The sequence below is a fragment of the Camelus ferus genome, chromosome 6 (assembly GCF_009834535.1).
Source record: "Camelus ferus isolate YT-003-E chromosome 6, BCGSAC_Cfer_1.0, whole genome shotgun sequence".
In the NCBI taxonomy this organism is placed as follows: domain Eukaryota; kingdom Metazoa; phylum Chordata; class Mammalia; order Artiodactyla; family Camelidae; genus Camelus; species Camelus ferus.
In genome coordinates, this window is record NC_045701.1 from 5,768,268 (window position 1) to 5,787,448 (window position 19,181).

Genomic DNA, 19,181 nt, shown 5'->3' on the forward strand with positions numbered 1-19,181 from the left:
ATGTCCAGTGCAACACGCCCCAAACTGAACTCACCTTCATCTCCGCCCAAGCCAGACCGCTCCCCAGGGAGCATTCACTGACCTAGCCTGGCACCCTGGCCTCCACCTCCTCCCTTGTCTCCAAACTCTCCCTGCGTCCAATCGTTCACCAAGCTCGGCTGAGTCTTCTTTTCAGATTCCTCTCGAATCTGTGGGCCTGTCTCCATCCCCACGGCCGCACCACGGTCCATGCCACGACCTTGCCTGGACGGTGCTTCCTACCGGTTCCCCCAAACCATGGATCCACAAGCACATACAGTCTACTCCAAAAGTTCTTATTCTGCATTTGGCTTCTTCTGAGGCCTGGTGCACGGCGTTTGTGGGAACGCAAGCCCCACCCCTACCTACCTGGGTCTCGGGGTCGTCAGAGCCCAGGCTGGCGGCCCCCAGCTTGACCACCTCGGCGAGCTGGGTGATGGTGGCTGCTGAGGACTGGGCCGCCTGGGCCAGCTTTTCTGGAGTGGATGCGGCCCCCGACACCAGCAATTTCGTGTCTTCCACCAAGGCCTTGGCTGTCTTCAAAATGTTCTCCCTGTGAAGGTGGGAAGGGCAAGGGGAGGGGAGAGACACAGGGCAGAGCTTGGTCACTGGTAGTTGGCAAGAAAAGAAACCCTCCTAGGGTCTTTCGTTAAAGGGCATTGAGGAGAGTGGTGACGTGTTTCTACTCCCTTAACGGGGGGCTCTCATCTTCCAGGCAGGAAAGATGGGAGAGGAGAGGAAAGTGGACCCAGAATTCACATCAAGTTTCAGGCCCACCAGTTCGGCCTCCTTGTCCTGCCCTGCAGCTGTTTTCCCGTGGTTCCCGCGATCTCAGAGAACACTTCATAGCTACAAGGGGTTGGGAGGATACACGGGGCAGGGGACCCCGCCCGGGACAATAAGAGCCCAAGGGGCTCTGGAAGGGAGGACAGAACACCGGGAATCTCCTCCCCAGCCCAGCCCTGGGGCTGAAGAGAGAGGAAAAATAGGTGCCAGACACATGGTGAGGAGATGGGGCGTCTCCAGCAGCAAGCGGAGACCCTGGCCCCAGCCTCTGGAGCAGAGCCTGAAGGACCAGCCCAGGAGAGACAGCAGGCTCCGAGCTTCACTCCCCATTTAGGTAAGAGCTAAATGCCCGTCCTGGCCACTTCCAGTCTCACTGGGATTAGTAAGCAAATCAGAGGCACAGCTTTCTTCCAGCTAAAAAAGCAAAAAGACCACAAAGGTATCCTCTGCTGGAGGACCAGATATAGGCTGTGAAAGGCAAACCTGGAAAATGACCCTGTTTACAGTTGACAAAAGGCACTTATGTTGACTACTTGGTTCACTTTCCCAACTTGGGCATCTTGTTGAAATCGAAACAGATAATCACATTTCTGGCTCTTGGGTACCATCTCCAAAGTCCATGAGGCCACACTGAACCTCTTCCCATCCAGGAGCCCCCAGGATGGCATCTACTCCCATACCTGTGATCTGCGAAGGTCTCGTTGTTCTCTGCATTCAGGGTCCCTGCAGTTGCAAACATAATGGTGGTGTCCAGGTCGGCGATGATCCCAGACACGGCAGTGGCAGCTGTAATACATGCCTGGGTCCCCTTGTTCCCAGCCTGAAGAGCTGACAGCACCAAGGACACCTGTAGACAGAGAAGAAATGTTGACGATACAGAGAAATGGAGAAAATGTAACCCAAAGGTCTTCAGATTCAAAAAAACACTAAAGAATGCTCAAAAAATAGAAGAGGAGGAAACTCTTCCAAACTCATTTTATGAGGCCAACATTACCTTGATACCAAAATAAGGGAAGGGTGCCACGAGCAAAGAAAATTATGGGCCAATATCCCTGATGAACATAGATGCAAAAATCCTCAACAAAATATCAGCAAACTGAATTCAACAACACAATAAAAGTATTATAAACAACAGTCCAGTGGGATTTAGTCCAGGGATGTACGGATGGTTCAACATCTACATTTAAGTCAGTGTGATGCACCCCATTTATAAAATGAAGGCTAAAAACCATATGGTCATCTCCATAAATGCAGAAAAAACATTTGACAAAATTCAACAACCACGATGATAAAAACTCTCAACAAAGTGGGTATAGAGGGAACACAGCTCAACATAAAGGCTACCTTCAAACAACAGGTTCACAGCTAATGTTATACTCAAAGGAACAAGACCAGGAACAAGACAAAGATGCCTACCCATAACACCTTAATTCAACACAGTATTGCAAGTCCTAGCCAGAGCAACGAGACAAGAAAAAGAAATAAAAAGCATCCAGATTGGAAAAGAATAAGTAAAGCTGTCACTATTTGCAGATGACATGGTATCATACATAAGAAATCCTGGAGCTTCCAGGAAAAAAAAAAAAGTTAGAACAAATGAATTCAGTAAAGTGGCAGGATACAAAATCAATATACAAAAACCTGTTGTGTCTCTCTACACTAATAACAAACTATTAGAAAGAGAAATCAAGAAAACAATCCCACTGACAACTGCATCAAAAAGAATAAAAAACTAGGAATATATTTAACCAAGAAGGTAGAAGATGCATATATTGAAAACTACAAGGCATTAAAGAAAGAAATTGAAGGCACCAATAAGTGGAAAGATATTCCGTACTCATGATTTGGAAAAATATTGTTAAAATGTATCTGTACTACTGAAAGCAATATATAATTCAATGCATTCCTTATCAAAAGTCCAATGGTGTTTTTCACAGAAATAGAACAATTGTAAAATTTGTATAGAGCCATAAAAGACCCCAAACAGCCAAAGCAATCTTGAGAAAGAAAAACAAAGCTGGAGGCATCACACCCCCGATTTCAAATTATATTACATAGCAATAGTAATTAAAACAGTATGGTATTGGCATAAAAACAGACACATAGGCCAATGGAACAGAACTGAGAGCCCAAAAATAAACCCATGCATGTGTGGTCAATTAATTTATGACAAAGTATCCAAGAATATACAACGGGGGAAAAGACAGTCTGTCCAACAAATGGTGTTGGGAAAATTAGACAGCCGCACGCAAAAGAATGGAACTATCTTTATACACAAAAATGAACTCAAAATGGGTTAAATGTAAGACCTGAACATAAGACCTGAAACCATAAAACTCCTAGAAGAAAATATAGGCAGTAACCTCCTTGACACAGGTCTTGGTGATGGTTTTTTGAATCTGACACCAAAAGCACACGCAACAAAAACAAAAATAAACAAGTGGGACTACGTCAAACTAAAAAGCTTCTGTAAAGTAAAGAAAACCGTCAACAAAATGAAAAGGCAATCTACTGAACGGGAGAAAATACTTGCAAATCATGCATCTTATAAACATATAAATAACTAATTATAGCTCAATAGCAAAAAAAAAAGGTCTGATTTTAAAAATGTGCAGAAGATCTGAATAGACATTTTTCCAAGGAAGGCATACAGATGGCCAAAAAGTACATGGAAAGATGCTCCACATCGTTAATTATCAGGGAAATGCAAATCAAAAGCACAAGGAGATAGCACCTCACACCTGTAATAACAGTTATTAACAAAAAGACAAGAAGTAACAAGCATTGGCAAAGATGCAAAGAAGAGGCTGTGCGTGGTTGATGGGAATATAAATTGGTGCAGCCCCATATAAAGATCAGAATGGAGGTTCCTCAAAACATTAAAAATAGAACTAGATATGATCCAGCAATTCTACTTCTGGGTATTTATTCAAAGAAAACAGAAACACTAACTGGAAAAGATACATGCACCCCATGCTCACTGCAGCATTATTTATCATAGCCAATATATGGAAAAAACCTAAGTGCCCATTGATGGATGATGGATAAAGAAAATGTGCTGTATATATACACAATGGACTACTATTCAGCCATAAAAAAGAATGAAATCTTGACATTTTTGAAATATGAATGGATATCAAAGACATTATGCTAAAAGTCAGAGAAAAACAAATACTGTGTGATCTTTCCTATATGTGGAATTAAAAAAAAAAACCCACCAAGTTCATAGATAGAAAAGAACAGACTGGTGGTCATCACAGGTGGGAGATGGGAGGTGGGAGAAATAGGTGAATTGGTTTTATTTTAGTTTAAAGAAATTGAATAAAAATGAAAACAAAACAGAAAACAACCAACCTCATAAAAAAGATCAGATTTGTGGTTATGGCTGAGGGAGATGAGATTGGATGAAGGTGGTCAAAGGCACAACCTTTCCAGTTCCAAGGTAAGTATGTATTGGGGATGTAACCTACAACATGATGACTAGAGTTAACACTGCCTTGTCATCTCTATGACAGTTCTTAAGAGTAGATCCTAAGAGCCCATCTCACAAGGAAAAAAATATACACATATATTCTTTTTGTAGTTATATGAGATGATGGATGTTAACTGAACTTACTGAAACCATTTCATGACAGTTCTAAGACAAATCACTATGCTATACAACCAAGACTTATACAGCACTGTATGCCAATTATACCTCAATAAAACTGGGAAAAAATATTAAAAACAAGAACAAAACCCTGCATTTTCTCTCCAGGAGCCAATGCGGCTTAGGTGTGACCAGCACCGTTGGAGTCCACAGCCTGTCCAAACACCATTTGCTAGCCAGACGACCTCAGGTAGGCTGCTTCACTGCTCTAAGCTTCAGTGTCCTCATCTGGAAAAGGGGGCTATTACTTCTTGCCTATCAGGGTTGGGAGAGGAATAAATGGGCAGAAAAATGTATGTAAAGTACTTGGCACTTAGTAAGTGTTCGGTAAAGGGCAGACGATCCATTTATTTGGTTATGTTTCTGACGCCACCAAGAAGGATAACGATCAGGCTCCCATGAAAAGTGTGGCCGTTCTGTCCCGTCTGATCAGGTTTTCTGTAGAACAGCCCTCTGCTAACACTCATCACTCCTCCCTTGGCTGCCTCTGTTTTTTTTGTTTTTTTTTTTAACTGGCGGTACTGGGGATTGAACCCCAAACCTCGCCCATGCATGTGCTCTACCACTAGCTATACCCTCCCCGCTGCCTCTTGACTGGAAATTCTTCACAGTTGACCCCAGAGGGCCTGGAACCCAGAGGGGATCCCCTCATGTAACCTTCCCATCCCATCACTCCCTTTGAGGCAGGAGGGAAGGGGGCAGGGCACAACCATGAAAAGAATGACACAGCAATTAGCACCAACATAGCAGAAGATTCAACTCCCAGAAGACCTTGAGCTTCGTTATACGCTCACTGTAATACCACAGCATGGTAAATGGCCCTCCCACAGGTGCCAGGACAGTTTCAAGGCTGACTATAAAAGGTCAAAAAGTGGCTAATGGCTGAGTACCCCGGGAATCCCAGCCCCTTCCCCAAAGTAGTTGGAATAATTCTCCCACTTGTTACTATATGAAATTATTGAGCCTATAAAATCTAACAACCCCACACCTCGTGGCCGATCTCACTTTCCTAGAGGGCTCCGTGCTCTGAAGTCGCCTCTCGCCTTCGGAGACGACTCCGTCTATTGAGTATGTATCTCTGAATAAATCTACCTTTGCTCTACTATGGCTCGCTCTTGAATTCTTTCCTGTGTGAAGCCAAGGACCCTCACTTGATGGGGTGCATCCCGGGGACTCGTCTGAGACCTGTGGCATGGCCATCCTTTCACGCCCCATTTTTCCTGTATCACCTTGAGCCAGCGCCCACCACCGAATAGTAATTCCAGGGACCTAAGGGGCCAGCAGTTTGGCTAAGGTGTTCACTTCAGTGTCAGAAACCCTTCATTGGCACCTGTCACCCCTCCAGTACGCCCTCACATTCCTAGAGACACTTTCCTACAAGGCAAACTGGACCCACTCCACCCCTGGGTATGGCTCTCCCCCAGGCTGTGGAAAGAAGGTGTGCTCCCTTCACATCCAGGTCCCACCTCCCAGGTCCCACCTCCCAGGTTCCCCCCAATTCTTGCCACACCAGCTCCTCCTTCCTTCCCCAGCCAGCCGCTCTCTTCCCCTTATGGGTCTGTTCTCGTAGCTGGGGGGACTCAGACCCAAGCAAGACAGGTAAGAACAGCACCAGGGAAGATGGGAGGGCAGGAGAGAAAAAGGTAGGGACAGATAGCAGGAAACCACCCAGAAGGCCAGCCGCCCCCCACCCCGATCCTTCTCCTGGTGTCCTGAGTCTGGGAGCCTCTGCTGGGAGCAGTATGATGGAGGCCAGCTCAGGAGGACCACGGTGCTTGGCCACGCTGGCCAACATCAAGCAGCTTAAACCCTCTCCTCCCCTCCCTTGGGGCTCCATTCCAAGGTCCTCCATGGGGGGACCTGGCATGAGTAACTTTAACAACAAGGACGGGCTTTGAAAGGAGGAAGAATGCCTTCCTCGAGTTGAGAGATTTATTTCCTCGTCCTGGGGAGTCCAGGGAGGTCCTGTGGGCTGGAGTAGACGGCCAGACTGATGCTCGGCCGCGGCGAGGGGCCATGTACAGAGTAGCCTCTGTAGTGGCAGCTTCCAGAGGAGGGTCCCCGCCACCCCTCGAGTCCTGCTGCCAAGCGTCTGAACAGTGCCGAGCTCTATGTCCTATGACCCAAGTGAAGGAGAGGGAAAAGGCAGCAAAGACGGATGCCACAGCCCACACCGCAGGCGGCCTGCACAGGGGCTGCCCTGAAAACGACGACTCCGAGAAATAAGCCAAGCAAACCATCAGCAAACTGCGGGAGAGTCAATGAGCTGCTGGGACGGAAGGGACGTTCAGAATGGGGTGCCGTGAACCAGGGAGAACGTCCTGGGAGAAGGGAGTGCTGGAGGGCAGAGACAGGGAACAGCAAGCAGCCAGGATGATTAAATGCTGAACCGTGCCCCCTGGCACCGTGCCAAGCTCTTCTACACAAATTGCCACGTTTAATTTTCACAACTCACGGGCCAGGCATTCATTCTGTTTCCTCATCCTCACTTTACTGAAGGAAGTCGAGGCTTGGCAGGGCGAAGTAGCTTAGCTGGGAGCCCAGAGCCCCATGCACCACGCTATGGGATCCTCTCTACATCAGCTGTGGCTGGAGTCAGAAAACGGCCTGCGGACTCCTGCTCTCCCACCGGGTGACGTAGCCCTCCCCACTTCACTGTCTCATCTGGAAACAAAGGGGCTGCAGAAGAGGAGCTGTGGGGCCTTCTCGCTCAGCCCTCACACCTGGGAGCCTCTCTGAGAAGGCCCGGGGGCAAAATTGTCAAGAGGGGGCTGCAGGGAGAGGCTCCTGGCGCTCTGTGACTTGGATGCCCTCTGTGCAGTCTGTCTGCAGAAGAGCCCTGCGGGTGACCACCGGGGCCCAGACCTCTGGGGGACAGTCCCCCACACACTTTCTCAGGACTGTGGATCACGCCTAGTTCCCTGATGCGCCCTGTCCCTGGGGAGACCCTGGGAGGGAGGGAAGACAACTGGACCTGACCCACCTGGATGGTTTTTGGCTTAATTTTCAGGTGCGTCCCTGGTCCCGGAGGGTCACCATGCCTGCCCACCCCTAAGGCTGTTCCTTACCTTCTCCGTGACAGTGCGGGCACACTCAATCAGCTCCCTCTTGGTGTAGCTGTCCGTCGGGCACACCTGGAGGGCCCCCGCCTTCTGCACCAGGAAGATGCAGCCGTGGCCCAGGTCCTGCACCCGAGTGCGAATCTGGAAGCCGATCTGTGGAGGCAAGCCCAGGGTGGGGAGGGAGAAGCCTGACGGACCTGCCGTGGAGGTCTGCCCCACGTGGAAAATTTCTCCTACGTCCTAGGGGAGCCTGGCTAGGAAAATTCCACTGCTGTTAGGAGTCTCTGCTTGGTGAAGTACGGAATTTGGTGGATTCTGCTTCCCTTTTTAGAGACTGTAAAATGCCCACAGGAAGCAAGCTTAATAATATTGGTTACCTTTCCTGGTGTATTGTTTATCTGTATCCTGAGCCACTAGGTAAGAATGTTAATTAGATGAACTCTGTGGGATTATTCATTCATTTATTGAGCCCCTACTGTGTGTCAGGGCCTCTTTTAAGCAGGTAACGCATTTAATTTCATTTATTCCTTACAAAAGCCCTAGAGGGTAATTAGAAGTTCAGAATATATAGCTTTAGTATAAAGCATATTTGAAAGTGTTCAGATTCTTGCAAAATTGCTGTGTTTACCAACCAGAACGCCCCCTTCCTCAGCAACCATGCTGGGCCCACGCTTCCTTTCTCTCGAGCCAGGTGGAGGTTTCCTTAAAAAGTCACATTTTGAGGGCTGCAGGCTCAGCAGGCATGCATTCTTTTAATGACCCCTGGGTTGTATGATTATAAAAGCTACTTTGCCTATAAGAAGCCAAATGAGCTCCACTCTGGGTCAGCTGCCAGCTGTCTCTTTATGGTGTAATAAATTCCACCTCTCCCTCCCGAAGTTTCCATCCTTCTGGCTTTGTTTCACATCAACTTTCATTTTGGTCTGATCAATACAGCCCAGGTAACCAACTACATACAAACAAAACACGTCTAAGCTAAGTGTTATTTTCAAGAATCCACCAGAGCCAGAAGCTGTGTGCTTAACCTTCCAGCATCTCTCAAGGATGGTTACTAAGCGATCTCAGGTTTTGAGAATAAAAGCTAGGAATCCACACACCTGGGGATCTGGGCCACCTGGGTGCTATCTCTGACCATCCTCCCACAAGTCAGAGTTTCAGGAAGAGCGACTCTGGGGAGCGAGGGGGCTGCAACATGTACTGCTTTCCGGGGGGAAAGGTTATTTCCCTGAACCTTCTGAAGCCCAAAGGATGTTTAAATCTATTTGGTAAAAAATTCTCCTGCCCTGGGAACTCGAGCTTCCTGCTCTTTTGTGTGTCTTCTAATTGTATGTGAGCAGGTGCCACAGAGGCTTCGCAATCAGGCAGGGCTTCTTGTTAACCATACGACACGAGCATCACGCCGGGATCACCCAACATGGCCGCTCTGAAAACAGATCGGGACCAGGACAGCATCAAGGCCACAACTGAGAACGAGGGAGGCTCCGATTCTGCCCACAGAGCGGCAGTGCCATTTAAGGATATCTGTCTGCTGGGCATGCTCGCTGGTTAAACACAAGGTCAAGCTGAAGCAGGGAGATGCTCCATTAAAGTTTTACATTCAAGCTGGCTCTCAAGCATTTTCAGATCCATACAGTTTAACTCTAAGTACTCAAGGATCAGAGCTAATCTAAAGGCAAGAACTCAGCTGTCCAGCAAGGATGAGCACCGATCTCTAAAGGATAAGGTGCTAATGGGGAAGCCAGGTCAGGGGAAATGGAAGAAGAAACACTCACAGAACTTCAAAATAAAAAAGACCTTATGCATTCAACCTCCCCATTTTACAGATGAAGAGACTGAGGCCCAGAGAAGTGAGGTGATTGGCCCCAAAATCACACAGCTGGTCCCTGGCAAAGCGAGATGAGAATCCAAGTCTTTAATCCCAAGCACAGTGCTCTACTCATTAGCTCAGTGTTTTAATTTCCTTGATTTTTTTTCCACTTAACAGCAGAATCCTTTCCCACCCTCTAATAAAATCTCTCCCGGAACCTCAACATCTAAAATAGAAGCAATGTTATTACTATATTTTTCCTTTATGAGTTAAAATTTATATCCTTGACTCAAAAAGTCAACAAGGAGACTCAGTGATCCAGAGATGGGGTTACGAAGGCCACTGACAGCCTCGGCCACCAACTCATGTCTGTATTTGTGTTGAAAATCCTGTTCTATGTGTAATTAAAGCAAAAGGGAACAGTTTTCCCACAGTCCCCTGACCACAGCAGCCTGGGAAGATGCTGTGCGAGCCTGAGGTCTGCATAAAACCACCCAGCGGCCCAGAGTAGGCCACTAGGTGGCCCCGGTGGGTTACCATTTTGGCCTAGGATATGTTCAAGAGTCCATGTAGCTTTTCCCAACAGTTTTTATACAAATAGTGACACTATGTTTGAAAAGTGAAACTTGAGCCAAACGTGTGCAGAACTTCCAGAGCACTGTCCCTGGGTCGGGATTCTGTAGAAGAAGGTGTGAAACCACTGGGCTAGAAAAGATCCAGACTCTGGAAGAGCCTTCGTGCATCTCTCCCACTCCCTGCACTGGAGCCAAGTCTGAGCTTTCTGTTTGCAGAACGACAGGCCTCCACCTAGGGGTGGGAGGGAGAAGGAACCAGCTCCTGTGCTGTCCCAAACCTGAAACCTATCGGCCGACACGATGAATCGTGGGAAGACATCCCCGGTGACACTCTTATGCCCCCAGCTCCCTCTCAGAAGGCTGTGCCATAAAAACACACCCCAACGTCCTGACGCTCAGCCTCCCTCTTGGAGGTGACGTCATACATGCTGCAGAGGACCCTGTAAAGGCAACCCTGGAGGTGGCACAGCAGGTCATTCAGGGCTGAAATCCCAGTTAGGAAGCACGAGGAAGACCAGTACCAGAAAGCAAAGGGATGAGACCAAACTAAGACAACAGTTGCAAAAGCTTTGGAGTTCTCAGTCAACCCAGGATTTGGTCCTGGAGTTGGGGTCTGTACCAGGTCACACAATTGTCTCCTACATGCCTGGAGAACCCTCTGGGGCATGGCCACGCAAACCTCTGACTGACTTGGCTGTGCGATCCTGTGTGGACAGCATGCAGGGGGATATGGTGTTACGAAGGACAAGTTTTGAACGTAACAGGAAGTAAGGATCTTAGAATGCCAGCCCCACCCCTGCTCCCAACCCTGCGCCCACGTGGGCAGCAGCAGAAAGGACCACGGAACTTGTTTCCAGCTCTACCCTCTCCTGGCCACCGGACTCTCTGGGTGAGCCCACTAACCTCATGGGGACTTTGTTTCCTCACCTGCGACACGGGACAGACCCTGCCCTTGCCCACCTCCAAGGCAGGTGGACAACCAAAGAGAAGGTAGGTGTAAAAAGTCAGCAAGCAGCAAGTGCCCCATGAATGTTCATTATCATGAAAAGAGAGCTTGGCGCAGGGCAAAAAGCAAGGGCCGCAACGGCCAGCACACCTGGCCGTGAATCCTGACTTTGACATATTTGCTTGTCAGCGTATTGCCTTGCTTAAAACATTCACTTATTCCCAAAAGTTATTTAAAAAGGGGCTTCCACACTAACTGTGGCAGCTGTGTGGGCCTGGGCAATTGATCAGCGCTCCCTGGGCCTCCTTGGTTTGCTTGCCTGGGAAATGGGGACGACAGAGGATTCTCAACTCACACACTGAAGCTGGGAGGTAAATGGGACGGTGCCCAGCACAGCACCGGCACCAGGGTGGCCTGGATAAACAGCTCGCGTATTCTCACCCTTCTCCCCCTGTGCAGGGGAGAGCTAGGGCACGTACACGAAGGACGGTAGACTCAACATCCTCTATGCAATTTCACGGAACATTCTGTACTGCTGGAGGAACATTCTAGAAAGGGGATGCAGTTTTAAGACGGTTTCAAACAGATAAGGGCTTTAAAAATGCTGCACTTCTCAAAGCAACACTAAACCTCTCTGCAAATAGGACCAGCCCCCAGAGTGATCCAACTTACCACCAGTGTTTATTAGAAAGGAATGTTGCTCCAAGACATAAACTCTGGAGTTCTAAATTGGCAGCTTTAGTAAAGCAATACTTGAACCATCAAGAAAAACCCTCAATCCCCTCTTCCTGCCCAAATAAAAGTAAAATGGAGAAGACTGTCTCCTGGTTTTGTGCCTTGAGGGAAATTAGAAGCCTGGCCTTCATGAAGGCTTGGATCTCGTTTCATTTGGAGGGTGTCTAAGAACCACAGATCCATTGTCTTGACTGCCTAAAACTACACAAAACGTACAGATCACACTCGGGCTTTCAGAACAATCCCATCTGAAACCAGGTCAAACAGAATTTGCCTGGGAGCGCTTGTGGACGTTGGAAAGGCAAGAATGGGTGTTATCTGACCAACTGGAGTTCCTCCTTCGATGGCAAACACGGCAGGAAAAACTAGTGTGTACCGCAGAGGCAGGGCATCACCCTGCCACCCACAGAAAGCGTGTCCCGGAATGGAAAGTTTTAGGGACGTCTCGAGCAGACACTTCTCTCATCCGGGGGAAAGGGCTCTGGTTCTCACCACAGGCTCCTGACAAACGTTCCTGCCAGCTTTTAAGACACGCAGGATTACCCGTGGTTACGGCAACACGTCCTCAGAGACGGCGCCCCTGCCTTTGCATTTAGAAGCTGTGGCTCACGAGATCTACATTTTCTTTCTTCTTTTGTTTTTTTAAAGAGGAAACTTATCATAAATTGCAAAGTCGCCAGAGGGTTTTCACTTCTCTGAAAAAAGAAGTTTTCATAGGGATGTTAGCAAAAGGTTGAATTTTCCATGGAAAGGATTAGCAGAGAAAGCTCTGGCTGGATGTTCAGAGGGCAGAGCTAGGACTTTTCCTGTGATTGTCCCATTCTGGAAAAGACCAAAACGCTGACTCGGCACAGCAGACAGCAGGACCGCAGGGAAGGGGGCGACTTCTTATTTGCCCTGGATATAAATATTTTCACATGCTGTGATGTGGGGCCCTCTTGGGTATACAAATAATTCCACAGACTTGGAATAAAAACCTGCCTTGCTTCAGGGATCTCCTAACCTTCTCAGTTTTCCCCCAAATATCTGTCTGGCAAATGCACACAAAGAATTTTCCTTCGCAAGCCACTGGTAATTTTATATTCTCTCTGCCCCTTTTCGCTCCAGGTCACACTGCTCGTGTGTCTGGAATGTAAAACACATCTCAAGATGCAATGGTGAAAAGGGAAAACCTTAATGGAACCATTAGCTGCTGCAAACGCAGGGCCAGGACCTAAAGCAACTTGCTCTCGTGCTTTTAGCAATGCGTTTTCTTTCCTGGCTGCTTTGGCATTTCTTTTGCATTTTGCCGCAATGATCTGAGTTGCATTTAGAATATGTGCTTGTGTCACACGTGGGGTGGGGTGGCTCATAAGAACTCAGAAGTGGAAAGGGCTTCATAGATCCCTGGGTATTTGCTCAGTAACTCAGGCAGGTCAGCACTGAAACCAATCAAGGCAGACGCATGTAGATTCCACCTTCAAAGATTTCTCGGGACAGAGATCCAAACCTCCCTCACGATCAGCCTCCTTTAGTTTCCAACCCTCTTGAAAAGCCAAACACTTCTTCCTTTTGCCCAACCAAACTTTCCCTGACTGTAACACTAGTTCTCTTACACTTGTTTATGAAATTCAAAATTACATGTTAATCACATGAATTACAAGTCCATATGATCCTACTAAAACAGGGAGTCGTTTAAAAAAAAAAAAGATGGCCTTGTGTAAAGAACCAACAGAATCCTGATGCAGGTCTCTGATAATTTTTCTTTCCTGGGAGTCACTTAACAGATTCATTGCAAATAGAATTATTCATGCCGCAGCCTAAATACTCAATCAATCTAAAATCTCAAACCACAGGCACTGTTAGAAACTCAAGTCATCCCATGCGGATATATATGTATGCAAGTACATATATATGATTCTCCCATTTACATGCATTGTTACAACGTACGTTAGAAAGTGACTGTGTTTGGGGTTTTCACTTCTGTAGTGTCTCTGGAGTCTTTGTGAAGACATGCTTAGACCTGGCCCTCAGGACAAACAGCAGCACTGAGTAACTAGCGGACACTGACTGTCAACCCCAGGAGAAGGGAAGACGGCCACAACCTTCTGCCTTGACAGCCTGGCTCACTTAGGAGTGTTATGAACAGGATTTGCCCTCCATAAACAGCTCGCCGAATTTCATGGATGTAGTTACCTTCGTCTTCCCAGGGTCCCTGCAATCCACTCCATTATCCTTTATTGCAGACGGAGCTTCCTTTCTCTAAGGAGGCACACAGGAGCTCAGGCCTGGGCCCCTTCTATGTGTTAACACTGATGTGTGTCCTCAGGCACCCATCCTGTGTGCTTGCCAATGGGCCACTCCATTTCTCGGAGCTATTAGACAGGGGACCTCTTAGAGAGTGACCTCTGGAGCTAAACTTTGGCCACTTAAAGACCCTTAAGGGTGCAGGTGTTCTGAGGCAAGCCTGCATTGGCCATTAAGGAAAGCGAGTTTAGGGAAGGCAGGACGGTAAGGAAGAGGGGTCCACAGGAGGTATAGGACAGGGATCTGGTTCAGCTCTTAAAAAGCCACCAACAATATTTGGGCAAGACTTTGATTCATGAAAGCAGGCTAGGTACACAGCTCTTTCCCAAGGGAGGGATAACTGAATCCTGCACTTGGCTGTTCTAACACTTCTGTAAGCCTTTGGGAAATACACACATAATTGAGGGGGACCGCTAAGTGGGAGGAGGAAGTGTGGTGCGTGCTCTGCCCTTGGCATCAGTGATGGGATAGGAGTCCTGGCAGAACACTGTAAACAGAGTCCTTCTGGTGAAAGCCCGTCTCCCCAGATGCCCCAGGTCTCTGTCAATCAGCCTCAGAAAGGACAGTGAGCCCTGAGCGCAGGCTGGGTCTAAACCTGGGGGGTGTGAGGGAATAAGCCTGGTTCTGGCTACCAGGCTGGGGTCTTCTGGGGGAGGAGCTAAGCTATGGACAGTTCCCCGGGAGTGGGCACCAGTGTGGGTTTGCTCCTTAAAACAGGGACTTAAGGTGGCAGACCTCCTCCGGTTCCGCCGTGGCTGCTGCCATCTGGCCCTGGAGAGCCAGGTGCCCATAGTCACTGGTCATTTGTGAAGCCAGTCCTCCCAACTCCTCCGGGTTAGTAACCGACTTAGTCATCTGGAAAAAGAAAACAAGCAAGACACAAACACACATACACACAGAGAAAAGCGTGAGAACCACGGGTTAATACCACCGGAAGCCAAAGGGTTTCATTCACTTTCAACCTTCTGGCTCGCACTGGGGGCTGGACGCTGGAGAGGGCGGTTCAAGCGAAGCGGGTGCTGCATCCCGTACCACAGGCCAGCAGGTCCCGGCCGGGTCAGTGGCAGCATGCTCAGGGTCAGGCCGTGCAGCATGGAGGCCGGGCCTCAGGGTCCCCTCTCTGGGAGGTGAGAACACAGGCGTCCAGCCAGCCCTGCCCCGTGGGGTCCCCAGGGAAGTTCCCTAGAGAAACCGCAAGGGGGCGCAGCTCCGTGCAGCGCACACCCGGGTCACACGTGGCTCTGGGGCTGATCTGGTCTCTGGGAACCCAGAAGGGGGTCCCGCACCGCTGAGGGGGGCATGAGGACAGGGTCATTAGGAAGTCGTGGCTCAAGTGATGGACACACCTAACATTTTGTTTTGGAGGAAGAAACTCACAGAATACAGCTTTGGAGTAACATTGTGCCAAAGAACGACCACAGTTTCAGCCACAAATTTAGTGAAGAGTATGCTGCAGCCAAAATGGTCAAGTTCTGCCTTTTCTACTCTCAATATATTCTCTATTTTCCCCTGTTTCACAGAAAAACTTAACTTACTCTACCTAGCGGACATGCTCGTTTCTAGTTTTTCCTCTTCTGATAAAAAAATGCCTCTTAGTTCCCAAAGGCAGTTTGAACCTGCCCCCCAGAAAGGTATCCATGTCCCTCTTGGGCCCAAGGCTTCCCCCCGCCCAACCTGTTCCCTAGACAACAGTACTTTCTGTGGCATCTGAATTCTTTGTATTTAAAGGGCTTTAAGCAAAAAAAAAAAAAAACCCCAAAAAACCTGTCATATAACTCTGCAGCCACTGAGGCTGGACGTGAACATGTGCCAGGTTTTGTCACAGGTTTTCAGCCAAGGTGTGGGTTCCCAAGGCATCAGGAAGTGTCACAGGCTTTCGGCCAAGGTGTGGGTTCCCAAGGAATGCATGCCGAACCCCAAGAGAACAAGGCTGTGCCAAGAGCTGTTCCATTTGAGGCCACAGTGATTCTGGGGGCCACCTGGGGTGGTGAGAGGACTCTCACCCGATCAGGGACCCCGCCAGCCACCTCAGGAGCCGGGGTCCTCAAGTGTGGACACGCAGGGTCAAGACGGGCTGGCCAAGAGCCTCGCCCAGGAGATATTCCAGAAACACCGTGGGGCCACTGGAACTGTTTCCCCCACTCTGGTGAGCTGCCCTGCGCTCCCTGCTCGGAGGATTTGGCACCGAGGGCTGCCAGATGTGACCTGCGTCCCCCCGAGCTCTCGAGCAGGGCCAGATCGGGGCCGACTCCAGCCTCCTCCCAGTCGCTGAGATGGGCACTGTTCCTCCCTCCCTCCCCAGCCCGAGTCCTTTTCAACAATGAGCCTGGCACAATTGCAGAGTTTCTAAGAACGAGCAGCAGCAGCTGGGGAAGCCTTTGTGGTCCAAGCTCAACCTCTAGTGGACACACGACTACATGACAAAACCGTCCAGAGAGGCGTTGGGCCTGATGGGGCAGGAACCACGTGGCGGTGCAGTCTCGTCCCTCCACCTCCGGCTGGAGAGGGGGGTAGCAACAAACAGGCGCCTTTCAGTTTTATCCTGTGACATCTGAGCCTTCAGAAGTTAAGAACTTTCTTACTATGTATGTCTATTAATTATCTGAGGACAACATTTGTCATTTTTTGGTACGACTTTTTAATCTATTGATAACATTCACTGTCTCTCAATGCCGTTTATATCTAAACATCCATATGATACAAATGGACTGCATTACATTTTGGCAAAAAACGAATAAATAAAAATTACCTCTAAAATTTACATGCCTTCTGCTGTCAGGAGAAAAAAATTTTTCTTATATAACCACACTTTTATTTTGCCTGGAAGACTGTTATTGCTATGTTATTGCTCATTGTAAGTACTGTCCAAGTATTATAATTCAATTCCATCAGTCAATCTCAGTTCTATCCCCAAATTTCTTCTCTTGTACTGTAACTTTAATCTAGAAGAACATCTCAAGTCCTCTGTGAAGTAAATAGGATATTTTTTTCTTTCTCTGGAATTTGCAATTTCCTTCTCATTTCCTCCTTGATTCTAATTTTCTCTCTTTCCTTTGCTCCCCTGTCCTCATGCCCAAGTCTCAGTCAATCATTAATTCCCTTTTAGAGCTTTTTCATGAGATGAAATGTCTAGCGGCCTGGGGCTTCGAGACCACAGGCAGCCAGAAAGACCACAGATAAGGACAAAGCTGGGGCCCAGGGGGAGCTGGTGGCAAGGACCAATTTCTCTCCAGCACAGACCCCAGATCTGAGGACTCTGTGATGCGGTGGACAAGAGGGCAACAGTGGGGAGGGGGGGGCAGCCCATTTTCCTCTTACCATTTCCTGAGCTGTTACCGCAATGGCTTTGGAGTATTTAACCACCGTCGTCTGATAGTCGACAAACGTCCCCTTTGGTTCTGGAGGAGTGCCTTCATCCAGCTACAGACGAGAGGGAAAGAACCCAAGGTCATCAGAAGCCTGTTGAAGTGCGGGCTTTAGAAAAATGGAGAGGCTTTCAGAGTTTCTTTGGCCTCGAGTCAACAGAATCCCCCAGCTTCTGTGAGAAGGACCTCATGAGAGACGCATACAAAGTACTCAAGGCACACAGGCAAGGAGAGACCCCAATCTCTGCCGGGAGGTGGAGGGCTGTCCAGAGGAAGGACTGCTCAGCAAGTCGTTGTGGTACCAGGTAAGGAGTCTGCTTCAAACAAAAGGTGGGGAAGGAGTCCCGAGGGGAGGGAGCAGCGCCTGAGAGTACGGAGGTGGGTGAGAGCCCAGGTGTATGGAAGTCAGAGTGGTGGGCAGTCAGCTGTGGGGGGGAGGCAGAACCTACATCACGAAGGGCTTCCCTAGGAATGGTGCAGTGCATGGATATCTATCCCCCAGAACCCTCACTGCTGATCTAAATGGGTAAGAGAAGGCATTGCAAACACCAGGAATAACTTGTTGCTCATCTGACTCTAGCACCATCGGCACTGAGAGATAAGCAAGATCAGTGTGGAGCAGAAGAGGTGGAGAAGTGGGACAGTGGCTCCGTCCTTTGAAGAAGGACTGGGGACTCATGGGCTCAGAAGACTTGGATTTGAGACCTGGTTCCAGGACTTGTGAAGGAGCCTCAAGCTGGGTATTTAAACTGAATCTCAAGTCCTTCTCTGAGGAGACTTCCAAGCATCAGAAGGTTGGAGTGAAGGTCAACTGAGATAATACCTCTCACCTACGTGAACAGCTACATGAAGGCAGAGGAGAGGCTGACCATGATAATGAAGTTGATGATGATAGTGACAGTGTCAGTGATGGTAATGATGAGGAAAAAGGCCACCATCCTCACCACCATTGTCATCGTGACTGTCACCACTTCTTGCTGAATGATATTCTACGTGAGGAGACAAGGTGAAGAGAAATGAATATAGGAAGAGTGAGGATGGTGAACAGAAGGGAGCTGGTGAGGGGGTGGGAATCAAGCTGGATCTGTTTGATGAAGAACCTTGGACACTTGACAAGCTCTCCCTGGTAGCCCTCTGCCAGACAGCTGGCAGTCTGGGAAGAGACAGGGACCACAGGCAAGTAAGAAAAGGTTAGATGGAGTCGTCTATGGGAGCTACATGTCATGACCAGATCCAAGTGACAATGCGAGCTGAATCAATGTATCACCGTAGCCTAGTATATGAGGTTGCATAGGCTGGGATGTAATTTCTACCAAACCAACAACACAAACCCCAGGGTAGATTTCTTCTCCATTCTTTATCAGAGAGATATACACTGCCAAGTATCTCCATCACACCATGGGGGCCCTGCTGGTCAACTGAGGGTTGAGCTGTGGACTTATACATTCAGTATAAATTGACTGGACATCTTCTAAGGGTTGGTCCATGTGCTGGGAGCCTTCACATGAGATGCGGTGTAACTGCAAACAGGCCAGGATGTTGGCGACAGAGGGCAGCTTAGAACACAGTGGCCACCGGCCACCATGATGAACTTCTACCAGTGTGAACACAATGAGAAAAGTAAGAACAAAGTAGTGATTTTTTTTTTTTTTAGGATTTCAAATTTATTTAGTTGAAGAACTTCCCTTTATTCTGAGGTTATACACTTGAATTTTTCTGCCAGTCATTGCCTTTCAGGATTTTAGAAAATGATTCTAACAGTGCATCAGCGTTTTAACTAAATAACCAAAACTCATATAGAAAATGCCGTATTTGTAATGTGTTACTTGCTAAGGGGCTCAAAGGACCTGAGACATCACTTACTACACAGTCCCCAGTGATGGGCAGGCTGGGGTAAGCTTAGCAAAGGGACAATGGGGTAGAGGCTACAAAAACAAATGAAAAAACCTCCC

At 48.3% G+C, this 19,181-nt stretch overlaps 1 protein-coding gene across 6 annotated transcripts in view; it reads right to left on the bottom strand.

Annotated features, from left to right (window-relative positions):
• Positions 1-19,181, bottom strand: part of TLN2 (talin 2) — a 396,032-nt gene that overhangs the window by 38,819 nt on the left and 338,032 nt on the right. For 5 of the 6 annotated variants that reach the window (XM_032481036.1, XM_032481034.1, XM_032481035.1 and 2 more), the window contains 5 exons: positions 17,183-17,284; positions 14,600-14,719; positions 7,522-7,668; positions 1,485-1,651; positions 388-571 (listed from right to left, as the gene is read on the bottom strand). In XM_032481036.1, the coding sequence (XP_032336927.1) occupies positions 388-571; positions 1,485-1,651; positions 7,522-7,668; positions 14,600-14,719; positions 17,183-17,284 (720 nt within the window). The remainder of the gene's footprint in view (positions 1-387; positions 572-1,484; positions 1,652-7,521; positions 7,669-14,599; positions 14,720-17,182; positions 17,285-19,181) is intronic. The other variant, XM_032481038.1, reaches the window with a different exon arrangement.